This window comes from Cydia amplana, chromosome 18 (assembly GCF_948474715.1).
Source record: "Cydia amplana chromosome 18, ilCydAmpl1.1, whole genome shotgun sequence".
Classification (NCBI taxonomy): domain Eukaryota; kingdom Metazoa; phylum Arthropoda; class Insecta; order Lepidoptera; family Tortricidae; genus Cydia; species Cydia amplana.
In genome coordinates this window covers 609,779-631,976 of record NC_086086.1, presented here as the reverse complement: position 1 = coordinate 631,976, position 22,198 = coordinate 609,779, and the positions used below count along the sequence as shown (strand labels likewise).

Here is a 22,198-nt window from a genome sequence, read left to right as displayed (position 1 = left end):
CTTGGGATCGCATGCGGCAAGCGTCGAAAATATTGGTGTTCGCAAAGTCAACAGTTCAGCATAATTGATAAGTCGACATAGCTACTATTGGGAGGGCGCTTACACCTGAATAGCCATTCATAAAACTTCTACACAACTGTGTTATGTCTAACGTAAATTGACCCTCAGATACACCAACAATGTATAATGAAATGGGATTTTTATACTGGACCGTCAGCTTCACGCGCAAAGGCAGTCGGTTGTGAATAGAACCTGCCTGGGGAAGCCACGTGCGCTTGGTGCAAACGAGACTCAAGATATCCCCCTTTCGATTACACCCACGGCACGTCGCATTCAAGCGAAACTTTCAACCTAAACGACTTATCTGCATCTGGATTCGATAGCAACATAAGTCTTTTTAATTTTAGGAAATAACGCGGGTGTCGTGCGTAGCGAAGCAGGCGAGGCAAGCAACATAATGTGCCATGACAAAATGAATGCCACGTACTAGCCCGTTATTTTGTTTCACAGCGAGATATCGACGGCGTAAATAGGCATCTTGTTAGACGTTCCGTTTGATACGTTGCGGGTTGATAACGAATTCAATCAGAGAAGTACGCACTCTGCATCGCGTAATGCGATCTGAACTCTATCGAAGACGAGTGGAAAAAACGAGGGCATGGCATGAGTGGTGGGGATAACTGACAGAACGGGATAGTCTTATGTATCTTTCACTAGGAATAGCAGAGAAAGCGCTATTATTGTTTGTCTTTGTCACAGTCTCATATTTTTTTATTCCCCACCGTAGTTTATGGTGGGATACAAACAATGCGTAAACGTCAAATTGGTGTGAAACATATGAACAGTGCAAAGATTATCAGGAAAAATATTGAAATCAGTGTTTCGTGTGCATGTAGTAGTACTTAACAATTCAACAAATATGGTGAATTGCTCAGTTTTGCGCTGTACAAGTGACTGCCGGCAAAAACAGGACAACGTAACATTTCACAGGTAAATACAGTATTTTATACTTCGGTCACATTATCATGCTTAGTAACAGCATCCTACAATCTATATCAATTAAAATCTGAGTAGAAAAAGCATTTACAGTACATAATAAATCGGGTAAAAAAATTAACCTATAAATATTTCCTGATAAATTAACCGACCAAATTACGTACGCATATTGACAGTAAGCCGTCACCCTTTTAATAACGTGTATTCAATTTAGTCGCATTGCTATTATTCGAGGGATACCAGCCCGTGATGCATACAATTTCCCCAAAATTCGGGTATTTTGTATTTTAATAACATTTTATAAATAATTTTGCTGTAGAACTGGACATATACGAACAATAAAATTGAACTGTGTTTAAATTAGAATGTAAATTATATTTATTTAAGCATTACGGATTCTTTCTAACTTTATAGGGGGTTTTGCCACGACTCAGAGAATCTAATTGATATGCTGCAGGCACTAATTCTTCTAAGAGTGACAGATTACAAAATGAATATTTCGTTTATTACCTCCAGATTTCCACAAGATGCAGGCACGCGTGCTAAATGGATTTTAGCAACCGGAAGGAGAAACTGGGCACCGACGCAAAACTGCCGAATATGCTCAAAGCATATTACGAAAACCTACCTTTTCTATTTCTTCCTGTGGCACACAGTATGCTAAAAATTCTTTCTTTAGGCGTACTTGTAATATGTATAATGAATTGCTTAATGATATAGACATTTTTGTTCATAGTTTTTCTGTTTTCAAAAATAAAGTTCGGCATATTTTGTTTACTAGTAATTGAAAAATTGTTTCAAGTAAATATTTTGCATTGTTTTCTTACTTTATTTGCGTGTTGTACTCACAACTATACCTACGGGTAATTTATAATTAAGTAACCTATTTACTTTTCATTGTAATAGTCAACTTAGTAACGTATGAAACTTTAGGCCTATTTTTAGTCATTTTTGTAAGATTTATTTGTAAAAGGCTGTTTGTTTTCAAAATAAATAAAAAAAAAAGAAAATTGGCCCATTGATATTTTATTTATCGCTGCGTCTTACGTAGGCGAACAACTCGCGAACGTGATTAAAATTACCCCAATATTTGATAATATTGGGGTAATCTTTAACTATATGGTATCCCCGGGTTTGTGACGTCATCTATGTCTATCCCTTACGGGGGCACGCGGTAGGCCACATCTATAGAAATACTACCATCTATGGGAAAAAAGCTTATAAAAAAGGTTTTGTCACGTCAACGTACTGTCACTGTCAGTTGAACAAAATGAAACGGAAAAAATAAACCCAATGGATACTCCAACCACATATCTAATAGCTGTAAATGGAATTCAAATGATAGTGAATCTAATCCTCGTCCTACCAGTGATTGACCTTATATATTTATCAAAATTTATCACGTTCTGCAAGAACAACAGAATTATCAAAAATTGTATAGTTGTAGTAGTTACTGTTTATAGTTTATTCATTATACGGCATGGAATCCTCAAGCCTATGAAGAAATTATCGAATTTAAGTAAACCCAAGTCGATGTTCAAGAGTTTTACTGCAAGAGAAAAATTAGTTCGTATTATCGAAATCAGCAACGCAAAACGTAACTTTTGGCTTGGAACTTTCTCTCTCTTTCTAGTTTTAGTGTTTCTTAGACTGCTGGATTACGTACAGTTTTCTACAAAGCTATACGAATTTTCAAAATCTATGGAAAATTGTGATTTGGTGGACGTCTCTATGACCAATCAGTCGGAGTACACAAATTTCTTTTCGGTCAACAAGGAAGTTAAATATAATTTAGTAGATTGGCTGTTACTGCAAGATCTGGATGAGAGTGATAACTCCCGTACACACAAATATATAGAGACACAGGTAAATGTTCCAGGTAAAGTAACTGATGCGGAAGAATATGACGAGCTAAGTCAGGAAACTTTGACGTCGAAATCTGCTTTACTGAAGTCAAATGATTAACCAATTTACTATGATAGTGAGTTTGGTGTTGATTTTAGAAATTTTAATGGTCATGACTCTTTTGAAGCCTGTCCGGGAGTCTGAGTTTATAAGAACCATCTGGTATGATTTGCTTAAGAAGGAAATTACTGTACCAGCAATCGTTTCTGGCTTGGCCGCCGTGTCCTGCTTGGAGATTATTTGGGAGAATATCGAATATAGGAACTTATTATTCGAGGTTAATGACAGTGCATTGGTGAAAGACTTTGAAATGGTGAATTTATTAAAGTGTTACACGACATTTTCTTCTTCTGTATTCCTTCTGGCTTTGATTTTGAGATTGACGCAGTTCTTAGTGGTGCTGTCGAGGATGATGGAGTTTGAGATGATGTGCAGACACGTCATACTTCAGTCCAGAGCACAGTCTACTTCTACCGTTGTTTCCAAAGTCCAAAATGTGATTAATTACACATTTTACGACCCAATATAATAACTGATTTAGAAGTATATTTCCTTGTTTTATTTTTTAATTCGTAATTGTATAAGATAAACCTTTATTAGATTCAATTACCTTGTACTATCAGTAGATAAAGATACACAGACGAAAAGCGCAAATTATCATATACGGAGTGATAAGAATGGTTAATGCGTATTATCCGCGTGCTTACGTACGTAACTCACCGTGAATGTTGCTGCTGTCTGTCTCAATATAGGTATAGGTGAGTATACGTATTCCAATGAAAAAATGAATAGTTTTTTCTTTCAAAATATTTATGCTGGCACTTCACATGGCTGTATTTGGCAAATATTCGTGTTGCATCCTTTTTGTTTTGTATGTCAAGAGAAAAGGATAGATGCAACACGAATATTTCTTTAATACAGCCAGGTGAAGATTCATCATTAAATTCCTCTTAAATTCAGCATGAATATAGTAGTAAATACAATCTAGTAAACCTATAAAACATTAAAAACTTTATTCACCTTTCTATCCCATGTCAAAATTAATGACAATCAATATGCCATAAAAATTCAGAAAACTACATTGTGTCATCCGTCAAGATGCCTACACAAACGAAATTACATGTGAAAAATTGTAAATAAAATGTAATAGCAATAACCAATAGAACCAAAAGTTTCACCAAGCAAGATGGACGCCCACTGCGTGGTCGCTGCAGTCCTACTCTTCATCCAAATGGTAATGATTCTTGTCATGCTGAACCCCGCCTACGACCTCCGTAAAATCACCAAGTATCTTAACGAGAAGACTGAAAAATATAAAGCATACGTTACTTTAGCAATCGGTCTTTATTTCACTATAATTATATACATTGGCGTGTTTAGCCCGATTCAAAATATGATTGAGTTAAGACTATGTGAAGATATAGATCAGGATGAAAGAGAGCTTATAATGATCTGCACTGAAAAGAATTGCATAATGACCGGGTTCTCCGTATTCCTCGCAGTTATTATCTATGGGATAAAGTATCTAGTTTCATACACAGCGAGCTTGGTGGAACAGTCTGATAGACAGATAGCCCTGCCGCAGCCGAAGCTCCTTAGACCAACCACACTCACAAGCGCTCTGAAGATGAAACGTTCGATTTCGTACGAGACCATATTGTTAGCGAGGGACTTGAGGGAGCAACTGAATTTGTTGATGAGAAATGCGTGTACTGACTACAGGTACAAGCTTCCGAATGTTTTAGATTCCTCGTTTCGGGTTGATTTCAATTAAACACAAAATAAACATTCAAGCATGAAAATAATATAATAATTATGTAATAATTTGAAATAAATAACTATTTATTAAAATTTGGAAGCTTTAGTCGTTTGTATTTTTATTTTACTTAAAATTATAGATACAAGAAGTCTATAGCTTTGAGAATATTTTCGTGACCTTAAGCTTTTATCAATTACTTATTTTGATGCATAATTATGTTTAAATACTATTCAAACATATTTATAACCGACCTATCGCGAATTTATTTAGTTATAAACCGATTCAATCGCGAACACGCGTGCTTTGGTTCGTATTGTCATGTTATTAAAGTTTAAATTTGATACCCGGTTTATTTCCGACGTTTCAACGCAAGTTACATTGGTCGTGGTCCTGCGGAGAAACGTCGGAACAAAATAGACCCGATTATAAAATATAATATGTGTTCAAACGCAAAAGTATTAAATATTTATAATTATTTTGGTATTTCCATAGGCGTGACGGAACCTGTCTAAACTTTATACTTATATCAAGTTTCAGCTTCAAGTTTGATACAAGATGGTCGTCTGTCTTAAGCCGGTAAAGCCCGAGGCCCCAGTTTATACTCGACATACGTAAACAATAACGTAGCTTAATATTTAACCCACAGGCGTCGAGGGCTGCACTTGCTTCCGCAAATTGCCTCAAAGAGCTTACACGGTGGGCGTAACCAACCACACACTTACATGAAAATAACTGGAAAATACTGGTACATTAACTTTTTCGGAAATAGCGAGTATTCAGAAGATGCTATAAAAATAAAAAGCGACATAAGACGTGGAATGTCGTCGGTATGCGGCAGAAATGTTTTGGACTGAAATAAATGTCTCGGAACACCGCAATTTAAATTCGTCCTTATTACCATCGGGTAAAGTATTTTTTTGGTTCACAGCGTTATCTTGTGAAGGCTTTTAATCGATTGCTGCGGTAAAGGGTATTGAACTGTTTCCTTTTTCTTAAGAATTATATATTATTAGCTTTTCGTGACGTATTATCAGTTTTGACAGTTTTAGAACAGCAATAAACCTTGCAAATTTTATTTAAAGTTGTAAAAGTTACAGTTTTTTATTTATTTGGATTGCTAAGTTATTTCTACTCAATCACGAGCTACCAATGTTCTCATGCATTTTGCGATCCTTTCATTACATTATCGCCATACGAAGTGAAAAATCTTGGGACACTTTTTTCTACTATTGGGGTCGAAGCTCGTGATTCTGAAAAATAACATAAAATTGTCCAAAGTGTAATGAAACGGCCTTAAACTAAGCCTTAACCTTTTAACCACCGTAGACTGATATATAAGACATACAAAATCGGGCTCATTTCGCCGCTGTCTGATAAATAAGACAAAACTTTGTGTAACTTCGTACCCCCCGGCGACACGAGCACGCTCTATGACGTATTCTATGGCGGTTAAAAGGTTAATAAAAGGTAATAGTTGACGTTGTCTGCAAATTATGATCTAGTGGTTTGGTCTTCTCAAGGTTTCAGCGTCAAACTTACACACCCTATTCTTCTTTTTTCTCCTGGCCTTATCCCACGTTATGTGGGGTCGGCACAACATGTTTTTCTCTTCCATTCTCCTCTTGCGTCACCTCAGGACACTCCTTTCTTTCTCATATCCTCTTTCACACAATCCATCCATCGTTTTTTGGGTCTTCCATCCGCTCTCTGTCCATCAACATTCATCCTTAACATTCTTTTGCCTATATGGCATTCATCCCTCCTCATTACATGCCCATACCATGCTAACCTACTACTCTATTTGTGTAAAATTTTGCGTTTTTAGGGTTCCGTAGCCAAATGGCAAAAAACGGAACCCTTATAGATTCGTCATGTCTGTCTGTCTGTCTGTCCGTCTGTCCGTCTGTCCGTCTGTCCGTCTGTCTGTCCGTCCGTATGTCACAGCCACTTTTCTCCGAAACTATAAGAACTATACTGTTGAAACTTGGTAAGTAGATGTATTCTGTGAACCGCATTAAGATTTTCACACAAAAATAGAAAAAAAACAATAAATTTTTGGGGTTCCCCATACTTCGAACGGAAACTCAAAAAATTTTTTTCATCAAACCCATACGTGTGGGGTGGGGTATCTATGGATAGGTCTTCAAAAATGATATTGAGGTTTCTAATATCATTTTCTTCTAAACTGAATATCTGATTGCGCGAGAGACACTTCCAAAGTGGTAAAATGTGTGTCCCCCCCCCCTGTAACTTCTAAAATAAGAGAATGATAAAACTAAAAAAAATATATGATGTACATTACCATGTAAACTTCCACCGAAAATTGGTTTGAACGAGATCTAGTAAATAGTTTTTTTTTATACGTCATAAATCGCCTAAATACGGAACCCTTCATGGGCGAGTCCGACTCGCACTTGGCCGCTTTTTTTTTTTTAGTTTAGCGGTTGCGTTTTATGTGAAGTGTCCCTCACCCATGTGTAAGTTAGAATCGGCTTCCAGATAGCGGCACTCATTATTCGACTGTAAATCAGCACACAACAGCACTAAAGTCGGGCTCGATGCGTTCGCTGGCGCCGGCCGCCATCTTGGTTCGCTGCCAAACAGGCTTAGGGATGTGTGACATGAACTTTTAGCGGTAGTGTTTTTGTAAAGGTTAAAACACCGACAAAAATGTTGAAGGCGGATTTTTTTAGGAGACAATGCAAACGAGCAGACGAATCGCATGACGGTAAGCGATTACCGTCGTCCATGGAGACCCGCAACACCAGGGGCCCGTTTATAAAATGCTTGTAACTTGTAATAAAAGCGGATGTCACTTTTTGACAGTTTCTGTTAGAAAGAGACTTCTACTTGTTTTACAAGTGCATCGCCGTCCATTGAGATGGGACTAAAGTGCACGATCAACACTGATACTTGACCGCTCTAATGTTTACAATCAGTAACTCTGCTATTAATATAACGTGTACACATCTACGGACCTTTCTATTATAAGTCTTCGTTATTACTATGTCACGTGTACCCGTCTATGGCACGTTTTCGTAGCTAATCTAATAGTGTAGCAGCTGCTACCAGCTATCTATGTCAGCCATGCATCGCAGTTTGGCAAGACTCATGATGTAAGTTTACCACTACTTGTAAAACTGTAAAGTATCGAGATTGATATTAATCGGAAGACTAGTTGGAGTTAAAACGTTTACTTTACTTGGAAACTTCTCCATGGTTTATTATTATATAAATACTTTATTTATTACTTATTGATTATTTATATAAATACTTTTATAAATAGCAAAAATCACGAAAACAAATTTAACATTTGTGATAAACACACAAATATATGCCCTAACCAGAATTTGAAACCAAGACTTCCTGATTTGTAGGAACCTACCTATATATTATTATATACATTGTCGTCGTTTCCCCACAACACAAGCCTAATTGCGCTTATTGGGGCTAGGTCGAAATATTATGTAAAATTGTCTTATTACTAGAGATGCCACGAATATTCGGCAACTATTCGGTATTCGGCCTATTCGGCCGAATGTTGCCTACTATTCGGCCGAATACCGAATATTGAAGAAAAATTGCACAATAAAAATAACCAAAAACTATGTAGGTATATTTAGAATGTGTTCTTGGAAAGTTGTTAAATACGAAGACCATTTTTTGAGCATTTGTTGGTTAAAAAACATTTTATTTTTATCATGAGTCTGATTTGTTTGACTATTCATTAATTCTGTTCAACAACAATATATCTTAGCTAACATCATCTAACGTTGAGCTTTGTTGGCGATCAGTTTTCATAATAATTGTGACTCAAAATGTTCGCTTGTCATGCCGAATATTCGGTATTCGGCCGAGAAAGGGTCCGAATACGAATATTCGGAACAGTATAATATTAAGTAGATTCGGGAACAGTATATTCGGAATATTCGGAAGTATTCGGTATTCGGCCAAAACCACTATTCGGGGCATCTCTATACTTATTACAATAGAAAATAGAAATCCAATCCATATAGCAACTAACTTTGGGGAGTGTGGGGCTAGGCCGGTCGGTGTAAAATGATTGTCATATTATAATATAATTATAAGTAATCCATATAGCTACGTAACAGACGAAATATCCACTATAAACTGTAACATTTCTCAACCGCAAGCAATGCCAGAACAATGCGCTGTGAACAATCGTATTATCAAAACACAACCGTTGCCAATAAGACCACGTATCCCCACAATTCCCGACTTTAATACCAGGGAATACGGGCGATATTAGAGAAGCACAGGATTGTGGTAAGCACGTATGCGGGAAGAAAAATATGGGCAAGTGCTTGCCAATGGAAAACACAAATAAGGGTGTTGCCAGATTTAGCTTTGCGCGCTTAGTTGCTTTTGCAATGTATGCTTTTTTTAGAAGCTACTACGGCTGAATTGTAGTATGTAGGGGAAGTAAGGGAGAAAGAGACTTGAAATAGTGAGAAAGAGAACTCATCTTGTGATGGCACAAATCTAGAGTATGCGTGGAAAGAGAAGAGTCAAATGTCAAACACGCTAGAGTTGAACCAAGAAAAGTCTGCAGCGATTTTGATAGCACACGCAGTGCAAGTGTTATTTTAAATGTCAAACTTCTATGACACTATTACATTAATGACGTATAAATAACGCTTGCACTGCGTAATGCGTATGCTATAAAAATCGTTGCAGACCGTTCTTGGTCTAAATCTAACGAAAACGGAATGATGGCGTGTCATTGGAAATATTCAGAAATAACTTGTAATTGTGTAAATATATTCGCTCATCTTGAATATACAGATTTAAGTATTTTCTAGTCCGCTAACCTTACATTTTGGTAGCGCTAGCGGCCGCTATTAGGCTCAAAAGCAGTCACGTTTTTATATTTGTTTTAAATTGTAGGCAGATTTCACATCAAAATACTCTATATTGCAATTTTAATACAGAAAACAAAACAATGTATACTACAACTCAAGACACCGGGGGTTCTTATCGCTAAAAAGCGTTCTCTCCCAGACAACCTTTAGGTATGGGATACAAATGGAAAATTGGATATTCGTTGACCTAAAAAGTTTTTGTTAAAATCAAAGTATTTTCATTTCAAACGCTCTGAACCAAAGTTCCAAGAATTCATTTTAGTTAATTTAATATCTGATTTACCCTTTATTCGGGAGATGTTAGCCCGGCCCTGATTTATTTAGGATTATAATAAATTTCTTATTGGACGGTATATTAAATAAGTTTTATTAATGAACTTTATTAGTTTATACAATAAATCGGTCGGGTTATTAAATACTAGTTTCTGCCCGCGACCTCGTCTGCGTAGAAGCAGAATTTTTTATACCTATTCCGTATAAAACTTCGCCCCCTTTACGTTTACCAACCTTAAAGGATGATTTCCGGGATGATAATAATCCTCAGTCCTTACCTGGGATTCACAAATCTTCATACCAAATTTAACTAAATCGGCTCAGCAGTTATTGCGTGAATAGGTAACACACAGACAGAGTGACTTTTGCATTTATAATATTAGTAAGTATGGACAATAATAATAAGGGCATCATGGTAGTTTTCTTATTTTTCAAACATGCATATAAATAACTGTAATTCTTGATTCATGACGTTCTTGTTACTATATTAGAACATCCGTTTTTTCGGGCTGAAACTCGCCAGCTTTGAATTAAAATTAGTTTTAGAAAAGAAATAACCTAAATCAAATACTTGACTTATTTACCCGTGAAACTCTTAGCTATTATAGCAATCAAAGTCAGTAAAACTCCTTTATAATACAAAACTGTGCCAATATTACCATTAGTACAAATTTAAGGCATTTAGCATACACTTCGATTTTATACCTTCTGCGGTACAGAACATGGTTCACATGTAGTGAAGCTAAAATGCCCATCAAATTCAGGTCAATCGATTTTATACCTTGTGCTGTAAAGAATAAAATTAGTTTTAAATTGAGCTGGGGAAAGACTGAGTTCATCTAACAAGGACAAACAGTGGCACTTAACTTGCCAACAATCATAAACTCGACACAGTGGTTAGATTATTATTAGTAGGTAATAGTAAAAACATCGACAATCGACACATACGGTTTATGCTGACAATTACTTACGTAACGTACGTAATAGATGAAGCAATTTTTAGGAAAAAACTGTAGTCATGATAAGGTGAACAACACACGTAGCGGTGGCACCCAGTTGAGTGACTTGAAAATTTTCAACACGGTCATAGAGAAAAAAATACATAGATTGCTCACTCCATACATCAGTTTTGGTACCAAAAAGACTATTAATTTCAGTGTCTGCATCTAGCATCGAGTAGCGGAACTATCAGTACTGCTACTTGACAATAGATGTAGCACCGACCGGAAAGTCTTAAGTTGTTGACTTGTTGAGCATAAGACTTTCCGGTCGGTGCTACATCTATTGTCAAGTAGCAGTACTGATAGTTCCGCTACTCGATGCTAGATGTAGACACTGAAATTAATAGTCTTTTTGGTACCAAAACTGATGTATGGAGTGAGCACTCTTGTCTTACTATATTTCACTATGTCACGGTGTAGGTAAACCACCAAGACCACACGACGCAGACGGCAGACGTCACGACACCTAACATAAAGAAGAATATGAGGTATTTTATAGTATTAGTATACTGTACTGTAAATTATCTGTCCACTGTGCCTCCCGACTCCATCGCAAAATAAAGCACGCACAAAACGGAGTGCTCGTAAAAACTGCATTGTGCCGCTAAATAAGGTTAAAGATTCATTTGAACGTGAACAAGCCGTAAAATTGTGTGTGATAACAACAAAATATGAGTTCATTAGCGCCAGATAAGGATATATGTCTTTCAGGCTTCATTGAAAATAGGTAAAACCTTCAAATAAACCTCCTGTTTTTGCCTTCTATATCATAAAAAAGTAACCACAATAAACCTAATATACAAACATTACTATTAGGTACTACAGGGCATTTTAAATGTACAGTAAGCTGCAGAGATAACTGACCCCCCTCTGCATAGAAACTTGTTTGCAGGGGGGGTCACTGACATCGAAATCATTCAACTGATGTGATTTCGTTCGTACTTGTATGTCCATGTATTGGCGCGAGCGAAGCGGACAATAACTAAATGACATCATTCAGATATCATTCCGATGTTAGTTTACGTTCGAATTGGCCTCACACTTAGATAAAAACCTACGCGTTCCAAGTTTTGTTAATCACATTAAGAATACCGAGAATAAAAGAAAAAATATTCCTTCTCACGTCATTATTCGCCCAACGATATTAAATACATTCTGTATTCTAATGAGGCTGTAACTAAATTATTCTTCAAAATGTTTCATCAAAAATTCAAAGACAAATTGTACAAATTGGATTTGTAAGAATGATGTTACAGTCCGATTTCATATTCAGTAAGTATGCTGAAAGTTTTTGCCTTTTTATTTTAAATTTTTTGAAAACGTACGCTTGGGGCGTCGCGCGTCGGAATGCCTGTAATACCGAGAACGCTTATAAGCGTACGCTGTGAAAGTATTCTTAAAAGACACTAGTTTAGTTAGTAGTGGGCACTAGTTTTTACGAAAGCGACTGCCATATATCTGACCTTCCAACCCAGAGGGTTAACTAGGGCCTGGGATTAGTCCGGTTTCCTCACGATGTTTCCCTTCACCGAAAAGCGACTGGTAAATATCAAATGATATTTCGTACATAAGTTCCGAAAAACTAATTTTGAGGTTTGAACCCGCGACCTCCGAATTGCAAGTCGCACGCTCTTACCGCTAGGCCACCAGCGCGCAGCGCTTATAAAACCCGATCCATAAAACACTAAAACAACCCAAATCCAAACTTAGCTCAAACGAAACTGAAACCTTTCTCTAAATCCGCTGAACTCACAAAGACGGACCGTAATTACCTGACCCCACAGATCACTAACTAGATGAAGCATTCAGATTTCAAATAATTTATTCATAAATATAACATATTTGAAGAATAAAAAATAATACATATTTATAAGTCAACATAATAGGTACACACAGTTCATAATTAATCAATTATTTACATTATGTATTAAGTATATTATCTTAAAATTATTACATTTCCTTGTTTTTATAAACATACTATAATAATAATAATAAAAATAATAATTCAGCCTATATACGTCCCACTGCTGGGCACAGGCCTCCTCTCATGCGCGAGAGGGTTTGGGCTATAGTCCCCACGCTAGCCCAATGTGGATTGGGGACTTCACATACACCTTTTGAATTTCTTCGCAGATGTATGCAGGTTTCCTCACGATGTTTTCCTTCACCGAAAAGCTAGTGGTAAATATCAAATGATATTTCGTACATAAGTTCCGAAAAACTCATTGGTACGAGCCAGGATTTGAACCCGCGACCTCCGGATTGAAAGTCGAACGTCATATCCACTCGGCCACCACCGCTTATAAACATACAGGTTAATAAATTCAACCTTGTAAAGCCCACCGTAAAAAATATTCCTGTTTTTAAATTGAACCTTGTTGTATAGTAAATTGGGATGAATTTCGTTTGTTTGAGAAAGCTACAAAATAAAATAAATGCTACTTACTGCTATTTGGTATACGAAAGTTTCTAATTAGATTGAGATGCAGTTGCACATTGGGCCTTACGATGATTAAAACAATAACATTATACCAATCTATGATTGAGACTCATCGGTCATCTTCATACATTGGCATCTTCGTGCTAAAGTGGTGTTGAAAATAAAATAGTGGTAACCGTGACTTGCAAATGCTTTGCAATGCGCTATCTATGGGATGTAGTCCTTGCTAGTCTTACAAGACTATCGTTCGCTTTAAGATTTATTTTATCCTTTTATATCCATTGGGAAGGACAAAGAGACAAATGGAAAGCGAAACCGCAGCTGGGATTAGAGGCAATAGCGGGAACCGATTCTGTTTTAACAAAGTTGACATGGTTTGTACTACCTGGCTAACAGAGGGCGCTCGCTGTAAGGCATGAAAGAGATTGCAAATATACTTGAGAAACTTCGACTCATGCCGCCGTGACCCGGGTGGCCGAGAGGTTTAGGCATGAACCGTGAATGCTGATTCGATTCCAGACAACTTTTTCTTTCATAAATAATAATAATTTGAGCCTATATACGTCCACGCGCGACAGGGCTTTGTCTATTAGTCCCCATGCCATGCTAGCCCAATGCGGATTGGGGACTTCACATACACCTTTCCTCACGATGTCTTCCTTCACCGAAAAGCTAGTGGTAAATATCAAATGATATTTCATACATAAGTTCCGAAGAACTCATTGGTACGAGCCAGGACTTGAACCCGCGACCTCCGGATTGAAAGTCGGACGTCATATCCACTCGGTCACCACCGCTTTCATATATGGCATTATTATTATTTAATTGTATGGCATTATATTATAGGTATAGGTTTAACAATTTGTGTCGAAATATTTTCAATAATGTTAATATACAGTCTGGAAAATGAGGTATACGTTTGTATGAAAAGGCGATTTTGCACGGGGCCTCCACTTTCATCTTAATGGAAAGCAAGCCTAACAAACAAGCTCTAAGATGAAAACCATATCCAAATGTTACAACAGAATGGTCATCCGGGTAGGTATAACATGGAATTAGGTGCACTGAGTGATGTTACTGTACAGTTTGAGATCATTTTGAACCTTATCCAGTTGGTATAAGGCTTGATGTCTTTGACTGGTCAGAAATGTGGACGTTTTCCTTTGATAATAGAAGATACCACTAACGCTTCATCCGTATTGTCCTGTATTAGTACTATACCTACGGTGGAAGGTGGTGAGAACCCGCTGAATTTCTCGTAATTTTATGGAAAAACGTCCAAAAGAAAGGCTTTTTTTATGATAGGAGGGAAAAGAGCAGATTAATTGCCTGATGGTAAGCAACTACCTGCAACACCATAGGGGATGCAAGTGCGTTGTCGGCCTTTAAGATGGGCTTACACTTTTTTTGTGAAGGTGTTGGAAATTTATACTTAATTTTACGAAAACTATAGAAAATCCGTTTTCTGCTTCCTGGCAAACTTATGTCCAATTGTTCCGATGCCCCCAGAATAATGGTAATAATGTACCTACTTGATAAATAATTCCAAAAGTTTGAGTCAGCAAAATATTCGCAAAGATTAAAACTCGATTTTGGATTTGCTATCATTTCAATTGATCTTCATTTTCATTTCTGGGCTAGGAACCTAAAATCTGTTAAAAGAAGGGCAAAAACCCAGGCAGAAACTATGCTTTCAAAAAATAATAAACTTGCGGTCCAAATCACCCACAAATCTCCTACACTAACTTTGTAATAATGTTATTTCAAAGTTATGGTGAAACTAAAATCAAGTTGAAACACGAAACTTTGCTAACAAATTCGCCCCCAGACTTTCATAATGCGTACCCATTTTTAACACTATAATCCCTTTTATGCTGGCTTTTCGCAGCTCAACTTCTGAAAGCATTAAAAAGCTAGAAAAACACTGAGAAAAGTTGTAGACAAAGTTTTGTTATTAAACAATGTGAGTTTTGAAAATATACAAAAATATACAGATACTCAGATCAGAAGTGTCTATTTAATGAAAAATATATGTGGTTTTTTCAGTGATGGAAAGCCTAGTGGCTGTGTCAAAACCACAATTTTATAGGTATGTGGGTAATCTTGCGCATTTTAATTTCGATTTCCTGTCACCCGAACCACCATAAACACTGTAAAGGTTAGGGTGTTTCACTTTTCCGAATTTTCGATTTTCATCTGACTTTGCTCGAATTTTTTTATTTTATTTTTATTTTACTTTATTAGGTACACTAAACAGACATCGTACAATATCATGGGTAATACAATTGTACATTATGGCTTAAATCTAGCACGAGATCCAAAACAAGTGTACACAGCATGTTTTACAATTTAGCGGAAATATTACAAACTAATTAACACCATATTATAGCTACAGTGAAAAATATCAAGAGAAGAAAAAACTATCTAAACATTACAATATAACGAGTAACGAACTTTACATATAAAGACTATTAAACATCACAGATGAAACAAACTTAGAGGATTAAGGCAGATGTCATCAGTTTAGTGGGAGAAGAGGAGAAGAGGACGCCAGCCAAGCACTTCCTAAACCTAGCGATGTGAGGGTCAAAAATATCAATGCCCCTACCGCGATGATCACCGGCTGTTAAATCGTTATATTGGCGGCACATTCGGTGAATGTTTAGAGGTTGCACAACATCAACAAAATTTTCTCAAATAACCAACGACTCTACATCCGAGGGTAGAAAATGGTTTAAGCGGCTACCATCAAAGCGGTGAGTAGTGTGATACTGAACCTTCTACATATAAATCAATTTTAAAATTAGTAGTTAACATGGATTTTGGTTACTTGATAAATGTTCTAATTAAGATTTTTCAGTTTTTCCACCTGTTTCCAAAGGAAAAGTGGTTTTTTCATTAGATTTTAGTATCAGATCATTATATTTTGTTATAAAAAAAAATAGTTAATATTCACGCAATGTATGGGGTTCTCCCTCCACATTTTCGATTTGTGCAACCTTTAACCCGTGGAGCGCCCTAACAAGACACGTGTGCTAGTAACTAGTATAGGAGTTCCATACTACGGTAATTCTGGGGCGCTACAGGGGTTAAACGTTAATCGATTATTATGAAAATTGAAATAGATTGTTTTTAGAGTGGGGAGACTCGATTAGTGAGCAAAGTCAGGAAAAATATCACAACTTTATTTTCTCCATACAAAAGTGAAACACCCTAGTAAAGGTTTCCAAACGTAGGGATGTATTTAAAATTCATCATACGCGATATAATCCTATCTATCGTAACTATCGCGCCAACCGACGAAGTTTACAAGCAGAAATACCTATTTTGCCAAAACCCCTAATCATCCGGCCCGTAGTAGGTTCGAATTAAAACAATTTAACATAACTAGTGATGTGCCGTTACCGTAAATTACGAGAACAGAGAGAATCGTCGGGTAACTTTCGCGGTAACGTTCTCCGTACGGGTAATTATCGAGAAAGTGGTCTAAGTTTAAATTTTTTTAAACTTTTTTTTACAGGATTGATTCTTATTTAGGTAATACAATCTGTATAGAAATTTTCAAAATAATCTGGCAAAAGGAACTAGTTTATTACCAAAATTACCGTAAATTACCGCCGTAAATTACGGGCAATCTTACTCGCGAATGTTCTCGGGTAATTTTTCTAAGATAAATTTTAACTTTTATCAATGAATTCAATGATGTATGTTATTAGATGTTAGAGATTAACTACACAATAATATTACATTATTTTTACTAATGTTTAATAAGTTTCATTTGATGTGTGATTTAAGTGTTTTTAATGAAAGTAGGTTGAATCTACCTTGCCTAACGAAAAATAAAGTTAGTTCTTTATTATTTTAGCTTAAATGTATAAAATTCATCTCATAGTTATGACAGCGATTTTAAATACCAAATTCAAAATTTTGTGTCAACAATTCAAAACAACATATCTTATACCTTTAAACGAGCAATTCTTATATATTTATTTATATATATTTCGGGGTTCTCGGATACGGTTCTAACGATTTCGATGAAATTTGCTATATGGGGGTTTTCAGGGGCGAAAAATCGATCTAGCTAGGTCTTATTTCTGGGAAAACGCTGATTTTTGAGCTTTTATATGTTTTCCGAGCAAAGCTGCTCGGTCTCCTAGATATTATATTTCAATGTCATATGTAAGCAAGCATTGATGTGTAAGGTAAAGTTTGATTTGTAATGACTTCCATTATAACAAGTGTATTTTAAGATACAATTTTATTACGTCGCGTGTTTATTTTAAGTTAAGTAGGCTGTTATATTGTAAACAGGTAAACGCTTATCAGCTGGGTTTGCAATGTACCCAGTTACCGCAGTAAAAATAAAACACGTGGAAAGTGCATTTTTGTACTGTGTGGGTACTACCGGATTAAAATAGTTCCTGATGGCCCTCAAGATCCTGCATTTATAGCGCTCGACTTTTCTATGTCCTGTTGCCTCGATAGCGCAATGAGCACGTGAGAGGATCTTTCAGAGTGGTCCTTTATTTATGACAAACTAAAAGAAGGCTTAGGATGGTCCGGTTCGGCCACATGAAACGTTTGATAGTTTGCCAGTTAAATCTCTTAAACATCCCTACCAAACACGAAGTCCACACAGTCTGCAGCCATTCATGCCCTTCATGTAGGGCAGGGCATGCTAAACCTTCCATCGCTTCACCTACACATACAGCAAGAGGCCATCCCCCTCAGCGGACATCCCCAAACAGACAGTGAGTCGGACTCTGGAACCTTCTCAGAAGACCTGAACGTGTCCATTACCACTCCGCTAGGAGCCCATAACTCATATTCCAAGCTGAGTGCATGGGCATCATCAATGCGGCGGCTGCCATCACTGGAAGGAGGGTAGTAGGATCCTCCATCCACATGCTATTCGACAGTAGAGCACTCTTAATCGCCCTGAGCCATATAATTACATCAAAACGCATCAGGTGCGGAGGCGATTGGCCCGGAAACTATTCTCCCGATCCACTTTAGCAAGGTACGCTCACTGCTGCTAGAACGTACAAAGAAACAGCACACTGGCTAAACCAGGGTGGAGGCCGAAAGGCCATGCCTGGTATCAATGAAAGACTCACGAAGTCGCTCTTTCAGGATCCAGCAGGAAGGGTGACCCTTCCTTTTGAGGGGTTGGGTTGGCTGGACTAGCCCCCACCCCCCGTCATGAAAAAAAGGCGCCCGTCGTCGAGTTACGGAAATCTGCCCGTGCTACAATACAATATCCTCACAACATTCCTGGGAAGACGAAGACCTCCCGGCACATGGTAGTTCAATATCAAGAGGGAGATGAAAGCCCAGAATCTAAACCCTATGGTAACATTGGTAACCCAGAATAAAGCGGTTAGGCTCCGCCGCCGTACACAGAAGCCCAGATAGAGCTGGGACTAATATAAGGAGAAATAAGACTAGAAATTATTATACCAATCAACCACGTGTCATATAACATAAAAATAATAATAACACAGAATAATAATAATGTAAAAAACATTTAAATACTTTAAAACCACAAAACTTGTAAGCAAAATTCAATCCTAATTTAATATACTTCATGGGTAAGTTACCGTAAATTTTCGGTAATTTACGGTAATTTTCACTAATGAGAATTACGGTAAGTGCGTAATTTCTCGGCGGCACATCACTAAACATAACTACTGTGCAATTCACATTGAGACACTTTCGGCATGAAGTTTAACCCGAACAATGCTTAAAACTGACAGAGATCGCCATATGGAAGCATGGGTAAGAGAAAAAGGGATAATATTTATGGAGCTAATGGTTGCGAGCCTTAAAGGAGGTACTCGTAAATAAATGAGAATGTGTTTTCTTTTTCTATTTTTCTGGGAGGGGTGGCTACGGATTGTTTTATGACTATAACAGGGAGGTATAGTTTTGTTTGCCCTCCACTCTCCAGACTACACGGACACCCCGTTATGAAGCATTTGCAAAGAACGCGAGGTCAGTAAACATGGGTAGTATTACTTGTAAACGCAAGCAGCACTACTGAGCGTTTTACACAATTTATGTGCGTTGCCGTCCTTAAAGATGGGAGAACGTACCCTATTTTCTTGAAGGATTGAATGTCGCGTCGGTTATCTCATGTAAATTTTCAAGCCTCTCTTTTTCAATTCCCTCTCTTTTTCTAATTCGATTACCTCTCTTTTTATTCACCCCTAAAATGTAAATTACTGTTCTTATGAGTGGAAAAGGATATCGTTAGATTTGCTTTAGGCGTACCATACTATATATGTAGAGTCGCCATCAGATACATCGTAGCGGCCGAGATGTTCACAATATCTGAACACGCACTCTAACGCCCTGCCAATAGAGGCGTGTTCGGATATTTGTGAGCGCCTTAGCCGCTCCGATATATCTGATGGCAACTGTACCATAGTACATAGGTATATGTATTGTTCTGTTCTCTTTTTACTGTGAGGCAATTTATTTTTAAATTTACCTATTTTTATTATTGAACAAATATATATTTACGTAAGTGACAAAAGGGGGTGTTAATATAGAATGATAAAGCTATTAAAAAAACGGCCTTTTTGAAGGGCATTGCACCCTCGGTAAATAGTTATTTGTACAACAAGAGATCAAAGTTTGATATTTCTTCGAGTGCTTATTTTGAGTCCCGTGCAAGCGAAAGATTCTATACTAGATTCACGAGCGTAGCGAGTGAATCGAATTTAGAATCTTGAGCGTAGTAAGGGACTCAAAAGCGCACGAGATGTAAATAACTTTGATCTCGTGTAGTTCACAAAACTTTTCACCTCAGCAGTGAGAACATATTAAAGAACCCGAAAAATGTATTCCTTCTTCATCACTTACCTATTCACTCATGTTTTCTTAAGATATACCAACAATTAAGTTTTCACGTCAGCAGCTCGAACAAGGGTACTTTGCTACTTAAAAACAGTGAGCAAAATCGCATTTTGCTCACTGAGTGAGCAAAATCGCATTTTGCTCACTGAGTGAACAAAATCGCATTTTGCTTATTTTGTCTCACTCAGTGAGCAAAATGCGATTTTGCTCACTGTTTTTAAGTAGCAAAGTACCCTTGTTCGAGCTGCCGAGGTGAAAAATAAAATATTTGACAATTTTTGGTTTTTAGCATCCGTCGAGTGAGTAAGCAATACCCATGAAATACCTATAATTTTAGCATGGAGTGCTCTGAAACAGTTAGGCAAGTTGTTTAACATACTATTTCAAGCTTAATGCATAGTAGGGTGGGCATTTTTACTTTATTTTATTTTATTAAGGGGCCTTGCCATTTGGAAATTAGTTATTTGCACGTATTTTTATTTAATTTCACTGCCTCCGGATTGCATAGATAGAAACTAATTTTACTTCTGACCGTCTAGCATGATTCGCGTTCTCGCGCGCGAGTTCATACTTGACATAGACATACATCTTTAATCTATTATTTACACCAATTCGGATATTACACTATTCTTTATAATCTATAAATTCTTTAAAGCTACTTATAAATCGTGCAAGATGTACGCGGTGTTGATAATACATTTTCTACACTCTGTTTGTATTCAAGAATTGCTAGTTTGGATAACACGCGAAAGCGCTGTGCAACACAAATTTCCCCCCTCTATATATTGTAGCCGTTCCCCCCCCCCCCCCCTCCTGGCGGGGGTGCCCGAAGGGAGTAAGTAGTAAGCTGACAGCGTGATTGAGCGTGAAAGGTTGGAATGGAGGGCGAAAATGCAGAGGATTAAAAATCGCACAGCATTAATATTGCCATTACTATTGCCGAGGAAATATGGCGCACTTTTAGTGGTATATGTTGGCAATTACGTTATGTTGCTGACCGCGAGTTTAACTTAACAAATTGATCTCATTTTATTATTTTCATGGATGTACGGTACCATAGCGAGACTTTTATAGTGTCTATTACAAACATGAAAATGTATAATATAAAAATGTTTTTAATGCTAAGATTTATTTTCTGTGTTTTAGTAGGTACAGTCAGCATCAAAAGTAATGGATCAAACTATGCGTCAAAATAATCTACCATTTAATTACACAAACGGGTCTACCGCGATATAGTTTCATTGTTTTTACCTTACATTCCGACGTTTCAGCTAAGATGCACCAGCTGTGGTCACGGAAAGACTGACGTTCCCAGCACAATGCCAACGGATATATAAATAATACAACACTGAAATACCCGAAATTAGTTTATAAAAATGTTCGGTGTAGACAAAGAAAGTAATTGCAACTACCCATTAAAGTTTAATGTTTATTGTCTACGGCACGACACGCAACACTCACAATATCCAACATACATAAACATGGAGTAGTTCAGTGTTGTTTAAATTTTTACTTATATCTCCGTTGACATAACAAAATTTATACAAATTCAATAAAAAAGGTTTTTATGGCCAAAAGTATTTTCGGAATGGCCCCTAAACTTTATAACAAACTGCCAGACGATATTACTAAATTAGATGACATAGGACTATTCTCTGTTTAAATTTTTAGTTAGGAAAGCGTACTACTCGATCGAAGAATACCTGTCTGATTCAGAATATTAGTTAAGTAGGTATATGTGAGAATGTAAACTATATTTTTTTATACATTAAGTTTGTAAATATGCATGCACCATCTGATCAATATTTGTATGCCCTATGGCTAAACATTTATACAATTGTGTGATCTATGAAAACCTATGTTTACAAATAAATATATGATGATGATGATGATGATGATGATTTACATTTTGCTGGGACGTCAGTCTTTCCGTGACCACAGCTGATGCAACTCAGCTGAAACGTCGGAATTAAAGGTAAAAACGATGAAATTATATCGCGGTAGACCCGTTCGTATAGTTAAATATGTATACAAAACGCGAGAGTTTAAAGTGTTATACAAACGCTAGTATCTACAATCC

The 22,198-nt window shown here is 36.9% G+C and overlaps 2 protein-coding genes across 2 annotated transcripts in view; one reads left to right on the top strand and one right to left on the bottom strand.

The window, feature by feature from the left end:
- The window catches only part of LOC134656254 (acetylcholine receptor subunit alpha-like 1), a 312,563-nt gene that overhangs the window by 258,878 nt on the left and 31,487 nt on the right, over nt 1-22,198 (bottom strand). The gene's annotated exons all lie outside the window — the stretch shown is intronic.
- On the top strand, nt 3,981-4,697 carry LOC134656245 (uncharacterized). Its single transcript, XM_063511747.1, has one exon. It carries the CDS (start codon nt 4,088-4,090, stop codon nt 4,673-4,675), a length of 588 nt encoding a protein of 195 aa, XP_063367817.1. The 5' UTR covers nt 3,981-4,087; the 3' UTR covers nt 4,676-4,697.

Excerpts from the sequence above, each read along its gene's own strand:
- LOC134656245 (XM_063511747.1), top strand. The coding sequence starts at position 4,088 with ATGGACGCCCACTGCGTGGTCGCTGCAGTCCTACTCTTCATCCAAATG.